The sequence below is a fragment of the Cucumis sativus genome, chromosome 3 (assembly GCF_000004075.3).
Source record: "Cucumis sativus cultivar 9930 chromosome 3, Cucumber_9930_V3, whole genome shotgun sequence".
Classification (NCBI taxonomy): domain Eukaryota; kingdom Viridiplantae; phylum Streptophyta; class Magnoliopsida; order Cucurbitales; family Cucurbitaceae; genus Cucumis; species Cucumis sativus.
The window spans coordinates 11818477-11826944 of NC_026657.2; the positions used below are offsets into that span (position 1 = coordinate 11818477).

Genomic DNA, 8468 nt, shown 5'->3' on the forward strand with positions numbered 1-8468 from the left:
TTCCCATAATTCCTATTCTCATTCCCACCCCAAAGTAAATGAACTCATGATGACTGGCTCTCCTATTTTTATGCCCAAACTCTAAACATTATCTGAAATCCTTTTATTTTTCACAAAACTATGTTATCTCTGCTCCTTTGCCTTTTGGGGTCCATCATTATCCATTTTGTTTCAACACCACAAATTTTGGGATCCATTTATAGCGACCTATTGACAGCCACACCTTGGGAAGAATATCTTTAACCTTTAATGGAGAGCAGAAAATTGCATGGTGAATAATCTAAGTAACCTCCCCTCCCCCCTTGTGTTTTTTTTTGTCAACAAGCTGACAATATGTGTCAGAATGACAATGAATTTTGCAAGTTCAAATACAAAATAAGAATCTTTTCTCAAGATTTCTCTGCTTGACAAATAAAATATTACGCAATATTTAATAAGCTAATATGAAAAAGAACATAATGCAACAATATGTAAAAGTAAATGCAAAGAATTAACACAAGGAGTTTTCTGCTTCTAAAGTTTGGTGGAAGGTTTGACATTATTCATAATATGTCACACATACATTTCCCAAAACTAAGAAACAAGAATTTGGTAGGTAGAGAAAGGATGAAAAAAATTCTACAATTCATTTCTCACTCTTATGAGCTTCCACAATGTGAATTTGAATACAAACAATCAAGGGAACTAGCATGCAGTTCTCCTCATAATCAGTAGTAATAGCTAGTGCTAACACCAAGAAAGAGTGTTACATTCAACAACTATATATAATGGGGAATTTACGGGTGACATGTATATGGTTGCACTACCATAATGTTTTCATCCTATTATATGTTGCATCTATCATATCCAGAGAACCAGGACGGTTCTGAGAGTTTAGGTAGCTCGCCATCTTCGCTATTGTAGAATGGCTCAAATTCCTCTCTCCAACGCTGATCGTGGGATTCATCCATGTCGTATTTGGCTTTGCTTTCATCATCATAAGCAGGTTGTATTGCTTCCTTTGGTAAACGAGAATCTGCCATGAGAGCATTGAGTGTGCTGATTTCCTTCTCATGTTTTTGCTTCAATTTATCAATCTGTTTGTAGGCCTTCTCAGCTTCTTGCTCAGCTTCAATTGCTCGCATCTGCAGATATCATCAAAAGCAGTTGGACCAAAATTTAGTTATCAATATGTTAGCTGTGATAGGAACTATATAATCAGGCAAAAAAATATCTACATTTTCATTCAACGTAGGTTGCTTGATACACAAAAATATGGATATTTTCAAAAGTTCAAGCATATACAAAAATCATATCCTTGTCTGAAAATTGCCCACTATAAAAGAGAAGTTCAAGATTTATATACAAAGTGTCAGTTGCATGAGAACGAGTAACATGCCAGGATCTATATATTGTGCAGTCAGATGTTAATTGGCAAGTACTAACAGAAAGGTACCAAAATAAAGATATATCAATTTACCTTGTCTAGAACAACTAAATAGGATACGTAAATCTTGCAAACAAACAAGTTTTTTGAATCAAAACTGTCAAAAGATTTTGATTCAAGTGATATGTGTGGATTGTGATCTTTGTGCTACCCATCCCCATTTCTTCTGTTATAAACATTTAAATCAATAAATAATTTTGAATTAACTCCTCTCCAAAACAAATAGAATTAACCAACTTTTTTGAATTCAACATGTGGGGGATAGAGATTTTTCTGGTCTGGGTACCTTTCCTTAACTAGTTGAATTCCATTTTCTGCACCAACTTTAGAACGAGTATATATACATCAAGTAATTTTATGTTCAACTCAAAGTTGGACGACCTTATACTCTAAAGCAAACAGTACTAACTTTTCCATTAAATATTTCATTTTTAACTTCAGAATGAGGGCTGTCAAACTTGTGCTTGCATGCTATGGAACAAAAGAATGCAAACTGATAAGTGATAACAATATCATGATCTTGCAAAACAATCTATATCATTTTTTAACTGACCTGAGCAGCAGAAACTCCTTCCTCTGCTTCTTTCAGACGCACAAGCAATTCACCTGCAGCCTGCACAGCTTCAGCAGTATCTCTTAATTGAGCTTGAAGTCCCTTGTTCTCATCTCTTAGATAGCGCCTTTCTCGCTCTCTTTCAACTTTAAGTGCTGAAATTTCAGCAGCAAGGGCATTTATAAACTTGGATTCTGCTCCTTTCACACCTGCTCTAGAAGCTGCCCTTTTTACATCCACAATTCCATCCTGTATCTTTCTATGTCGTAAAAGCAATTGCATGTGCTTTTCTTCCAAGTCTGCGTATTGTTCCAGCAACCGTGCATGCCCCGCCATAGCCATTTGCATAGCTTCCTCCAACTCTTCAGCACATTTCTTCTCAGCTTCAAACTCTCGTTTTCTTTTATCTGCTAACAACCTGCTTGCTTCAAGTTCACTTCTGAGTTCTTCGGCAAGAGAGATCCATTTGCTCTCCTCCTCAGTCCAACGAGCTCTCTCCTGCTCAATTTTCTCCTCAGCACTTTCTTCTGTTGATTCAGGAATTGCACCAAGAGATGGAGCAACGGTAGGCTCAGAATAAGTCAATTGTAAAATAGAATTTTGCTTTCGCAAGGATGCAGAGGGTGAATCAATGTAGTATTGCAGCTGACTTCTTAAATCCTGAATCTCTTCCATTAGCACTTCTCTCTCACCCAAGTCATAGAAATTCCTGTAGCTTTGCAATTCATCTTGAACTTTTTTCAACTCCATTCGTCTCTGTAGGACTTCAGGGTGATTTTCATATTTTTCCTTCAAAATCTGTACATACCAAAGTTAGAGATGAAATAATCATAAGTGGAAATATCTCTAATATAGAAAAACTCAGACCTTATGCTCATGTGTGAGGGACAACAGTTCCTCCTCCATGAACTCCTCAGTCGGTAAAACACCATCCATGAGACTCTCAAGGCGAAGAATTTTGTCCTCCCTAGCTTGTCCAAGCACAGCATTGCATTCTCTTTCATGCTTGTACTGTTGTACCTGTGAAAGTGGCCAAGCAAAGTCAAGCTAAATCAAGAGACCCTGGCACGCAGGTATAGAGAATTAAATACATCCAGGCAAATTATGAAGGAACATACCAAACGGTTGAGTTGACTTATATCAAATGCTTGCTTGTTGCAGTACTCTTCAAGTGCCATTTCTCTTCTAATAGCTCCAGCAAGAACTTTCTCAACTGCCTGCAGAAGAACAAGAATTATTAGCAACATATACACCAAGCAGCTGGAAAAACATAGAATTTCAACTTGACATACTTTAGGAACTTGTATCCTCGATTTCTCAGCAGAGCCTGTACCATCCACAGGTACTAATTGAAGATCTGAACTGCTATCCTCCTCTCTAACCTCCAGCTGCTTTCTAATTTTGCAACTAGTGCACATAAAAAGGTTTTCACCAGCAGCCTCATCATCGCAAGATGTTTGCACACCAACATCAATTTTGTTAATTGGCACATTAACCTTTTCTGCAGGTTTATATGAAAATCTGAATGAGGACCTTCTCAATGCTGAACTCTGACGGCAACTATCAATAATTTCAAGCCCATTGCGGATGCTTGCAGCCAACTGTTCTGTTGTTACACCAGCATTCTTACTCTGAGTAGGCAACAGAGATAATACATTAGCAGAGCTCCTTTTTAAGGACTTCTCACATGATTTTTGCAGATGATCTAAGCCTAGCTTAGTCTCAGCCTGAAGATCTTTCTGTGAAGCAGACAACATCGTTGAAGTCCTCAAGCTTTTCCTGCTATCATTGATTCTAGGTGAAATGCTTGGAGTAGGGGATTTGAGAAGTGGGGACACATCACAAGGAACTATGCTGAGGCCTGGAGGAGAAACACAACTAAGAATCCCGTTTGAGGAATTGTTGGGTGTATTTAATTCACACTTGGTAGCCTGAAATCCACTGAGAGGTTCAGAGGATGTACACAAGGGGACATCTCCTGAAATTTTTAGTTCTCCACTTTTCACTCTCTCCATTGAAGATTTCATAGTAATATTGTCTGAGGATTCATCTATGAGAATTTGGTCACACAAGTCTGTTATCCTTTGATTTTCTGTTTCCAGGTTACCATGGTTTGGCACATTGGCAACAGAACATACTGGGGTATCGTAAACAGGCTCTTCTGTTGAACCAATAATCATAACCTCATCTTGTGCAGATGTTTCGTCTTCCATATTTACATCTGTATCATCAGAATTTTCCTTTCTAGATTCACTTCCAGAAGCACAAGGCTGAAACTTAGTTAACTGCATTCCTTCCAAGGCAATTGAGGAACCTGATTGAACAGTTTCAGCTTGCTTTCCTTCACCAGCCTCCAAACCTGCATTTTGTTTGTCCAGTTGATCACAGAGCTTTTCAACAGCTTCCTCATCAATTTCCATTTCTTCATCACCATCATCATCCACATGAGGTAATGCCATGGGACGACTTATGCTAGACTTTAGTAGACTTAAACTTCTGCGGATCCATGCTGCAGAGTGACCTCCATTTGTGTCATTTAAACTATTTCCATTTGACTTAAGTCGGTGTAGTTCATCCTGTTAAACATCTCAGTTTAGTCATATTCACAAATTATAACTCAAAAAGTACAAACATTACATGAAAAATTGCTAAATAATAAAAACAAAAACTGTACCCTGAGCTGCCGTATCACTTCACGCAAGTGATTCACGTCATCTTGCATAACTTCATTAACAACAGCTTTGTTCTTTATAGCTTTGGCACGTTGGGCAAACCTCAAGGTGCTAAAACTTTCACTCTTGCAGCTGCAAAAACAATCCAAATAAATTTTCCTTTCAAGAAGAAAAAAGAATCGTGGAGATAAGAGGAGCCAGCCCTGCACAATATTATATTTACCTTTGTGATGGAGAAATGGCACAAACCATTGCTAACTTTGCATTTCCTCCAAGAGATTCTTGCAATAAAAAAGTGAGTCTAGAATCTCTGTACGGGATGTGCCTTTGTTTTCCAGTTTGAGAAATCTCGGCAAGAATATTAATAAGATTCCTGCACCACAATCATTTTCTCAATAAGATAGGAAAAGTGGACTCTCTTCAAGGGACCTCCTAAGTGGACATGTAAACTTCTGTATGCAAAAATAATTTTCTTTATCTGCCTAAAACTTGTATGCATTATTTAAAATTTTCAGGAGCCATGTTGTTTCTAACATTTATTTTAACAATAAAACATGCAGCGATATCAAGAAGCATTCTGATACATAATTAGCCAATTAATTAACATTACAAAATAAATAAAGAAAAAAAATATTGGAAAGATCACTGCTTAAATGAAATTTGAAATATCTCTTGCTAGTTTTCATTCGTTACCCGAGTTGTGAGAGTGATCTGTTGATATTGCCTGCTTCTTTCAAGCGCTCCCCAGCTGCACCTGTTAGCTTCTGTCTCTCGGAACCAGCTAAATCAACAAGATTTATTCTACTTGTTTTAAAGCTACTTAAACCATCTGCCATTCTCTGCACAATAAAATGATTGTGAGCCTAAATTTTACAAGTACTAGTCCCTTGAATATAGAAACGTGATACTCATGCTTTTCCATCCTGAACAATTGAACTATCTGTACACCGATTTACAAATTCATTGCCTTTTTCTGACAGTGTGCCCACAGCTGTTAGTTGTTACAGGCCCATCTTATATACGTCTCTTACTTATTTATTTTTACTTTAATCCAACAATACCATATTACCTTGGATCGGGATTCAACAACACAGGTGAAAACAGTATGTGACCGCGAACTCTCAGAGTTAACACTAGTTGCACCAGTCCTCCTATTTGATAAACCCTGCACAATTATCAGGATTATAAAGATGGTGTTTAAAACTGTATCCAATTCATTTTAAAAGGTTAACCATGAAAAGGAAGAACAGTGGAAACCATGAACTATTAAAGGCAATTTTTCACAATATCATGATGAGAATGCAAGACTTCATGCTTTAAGAAGTCTATGACACAAATCAAGACTATAAAGTGTCAAACATTTTTTAATCTTTATTAAAGTTTAGCTTTTTTAATGCTTTAGTAATAGGAACTAATTTCACTTAACAAGGTCCAAAACATGATGATTAATTTTGCAGCTTATGATTTCAACTGCATACTGAATTCAGTTCCACTAATCTACAAAATTACAATATTCAAAATATAAAGAATAGCATACGAATTATGTACGGACATTTTGGACAACTGCAACTACTTCTTTTTAAGTAGAATGGTTGCAGGGATAGGGGTACAGTACTTAGGTGAACATATTAGCACGAGGAAGATAAAAACCTTCATTAGAAGCCGAGTAACGTCTGCCATTGTGGATACACACTCTTCTGTTAAATTTTCAACATAAACACCAGATTTTACGTCTTCTCTAATCTGTGAGATGATTCAACAGAGGACCAAATTAGTTTTTCATATTTCAGGAAATAGAACAAGAACAACATTTTGTTATCTATTCTTCTCTTTCATCTTATTATTTAGGGGGGCATCAAGAATAACCTGGAGGTTTCTCTGATTTGGATCCAATAAATCAGTGATTTGCTCATTGTAAATCTGCAACAAAGTTTTTCGAGTGAATTTAAATGAATTCATAGATACAATATGTAGATCATACTGTGGAAGGCAACTGGTGTCCAACCTCGAGAAGAGAACAGTAACACTGATACTTGAGTAACTTGTCAGCATGTTTCACTTCTTCCTGCAATTTAAAACAAAGATTAAATAATGTGTAACTTTGAGAGTCTTAAGAACTAAAACTTCTAAACTTCTAAACCCACCTCTTTTATACGAGCAAAGAGTTGTTCAAAAACGCGGGGAGTTAAGCCCTTTTGTTCACTTAATAAATTGTCATCAGACAAAGCATTGGCTGGACCCCACATGGTATATGTCTTCCCGCTTCCCGTCTAGTTCAATTAGTACATAGGCATTTAGGATGCAAAATAAATATCATAAAATTCAGGAAAGAGAAGGGTGGATGAAGAGATGCAACATACTTGCCCATATGCAAATACAGAACTGTTGAAACCTGCCATACAATTTTCAACAAGAGGCTCTCCTACAAGCTGGAAGATATCAAGCTGCAAACATAATAGACAAAAGTTAAACATTTGCCCTCCCATATCATCCCATGTCCATCAAAGACCTACGAAAGAGTTCACTAGAGATCATGCCTGTGTTGCCTCTGTGTCAGCAACAGCATCAAAAGTAAACGTCTGCCCATTAATTGACAAGGAATCACTGGTAACATTCTGTACTATATTATCCCCTTCATCTCTGTCCTTGCACGGCGGCCTCATGCGCACTACCACCTGAAAATCACAGACATAATTCACACTAGGCAAAAATTCCAAACTTGAACTTGGGATCTAGAGCAACAAATTCTCTTAAATTGAGAGTACACTATCTCTCCTCATACAGACACTCATAAGCCTCATCTGAGCAAACACAATATAGAATATTTTCTCAAGACAAGCCACAAATAAACCATAGCACTAGGAACTACAGTTCAAACCTTCAAGTTATCAACAACACAACTCATGTCAGAGATCCCAAAAGACATACAAACTGAACAAGAAACAGACGCATTTCCTCTTAATAGCTTATTAAAGCTACAGTGAACACCAGTAATCTGAAACTCAAACTGTAATTTCCCCACTCAAAAAAAAAAAAAAAAAAAAACACCATAATCAGACCACGTAAAGTACCTTCACACCGGAATCAGACAACCCGGGAATGGAATTCTCAGGAACGGTCTCCATACTAAGCTTCCGCTTAAGTGGGTTAGAAGAGGGAGGCCTAGGTGGAAGCGGGCTCTTCAACTTAGCCGGCGAGGGTTTGGAATCGGAAACCATGGAGTTGGGATCTGACGGTGGAGCATTTTCTTTAGAAGTCGACTTGGGTTTTCGAGGGGGTCTGCCGCCCTTGATTCCGGCGCCGTTAGGGCTAGGAGAAGAAGATGGCGGTAGATCAGCGAGATGGGTATCTCGCAAGATAGGGTTTCTTGGCTGCATGAAGTGCTTCATTTGAGAGAAACGGAAATTGAGAAGATTTTGAGGAAGACGAAGAAGACAAGAGAGCGAGAGAGAAGGGAGAGGAGAGAGAAAGCAGAGAGAGTGTGTGTGTTAGCCGTTAGAGAAGAAAGAAGGTGAAGAAATTTGAAATGAGAGAGAAGGTGGGAAGGAGGGTTTTATTATAACAATAGAATAAAAATGAAGCTTTAATTTTAAAAAGAAAAAAGAAAAGAGAAATTGAATTTTCATTTTTTTTTTGCGGGTTTGGATCTGGAGCTTTCTATGGACCGGGTCGGCCCCACTTGTTTTATGAGTTCATTGGTCCAATTGCTTGTCTTCAACCAAGTAAATGTTTTGGGTTCAGGCCATTTGCAAATTACATTTTTAAATTTTAATTCAGAATTTATGTGTATGTAGGACTAAAAAAGATAAATAATTTC

General features: G+C 37.5%; 1 protein-coding gene across 1 annotated transcript; it reads right to left on the bottom strand.

The window, feature by feature from the left end:
- Positions 1-503: 503 nt before the first annotated feature.
- Positions 504-8168, bottom strand: LOC101216258 (kinesin-like protein KIN-12B). Its single transcript, XM_011652809.2, has 16 exons — positions 7723-8168; positions 7189-7326; positions 7012-7095; positions 6796-6921; positions 6657-6716; positions 6518-6571; positions 6302-6394; positions 5721-5816; positions 5345-5490; positions 4875-5024; positions 4654-4783; positions 3272-4555; positions 3098-3196; positions 2847-2999; positions 1980-2777; positions 504-1124 (listed from the first exon to the last, which is right to left on the bottom strand). Exons 1-16 carry the CDS (start codon positions 8038-8040, stop codon positions 825-827), a joined length of 4029 nt encoding a protein of 1342 aa, XP_011651111.1. The 5' UTR covers positions 8041-8168; the 3' UTR covers positions 504-824.
- Between the last annotated feature and the right edge of the window lie 300 nt (positions 8169-8468).

What these genes read in the sequence shown, in the direction of transcription:
- LOC101216258 (XM_011652809.2), bottom strand. Translation starts at nt 8,040, where the DNA reads ATGAAGCACTTCATGCAGCCAAGAAACCCTATCTTGCGAGATACCCAT. An exon ending in TGTCTGATTCCGGTGTGAAG is followed by an intron (nt 7,327 to 7,722) that starts GTACTTTACGTG and finishes TGTGATTTTCAG; the next exon opens with GTGGTAGTGCGCATGAGGCC. An exon ending in GCCATTTCTCCATCACAAAG is followed by an intron (nt 4,784 to 4,874) that starts GTAAATATAATA and finishes TTGTTTTTGCAG; the next exon opens with CTGCAAGAGTGAAAGTTTTA.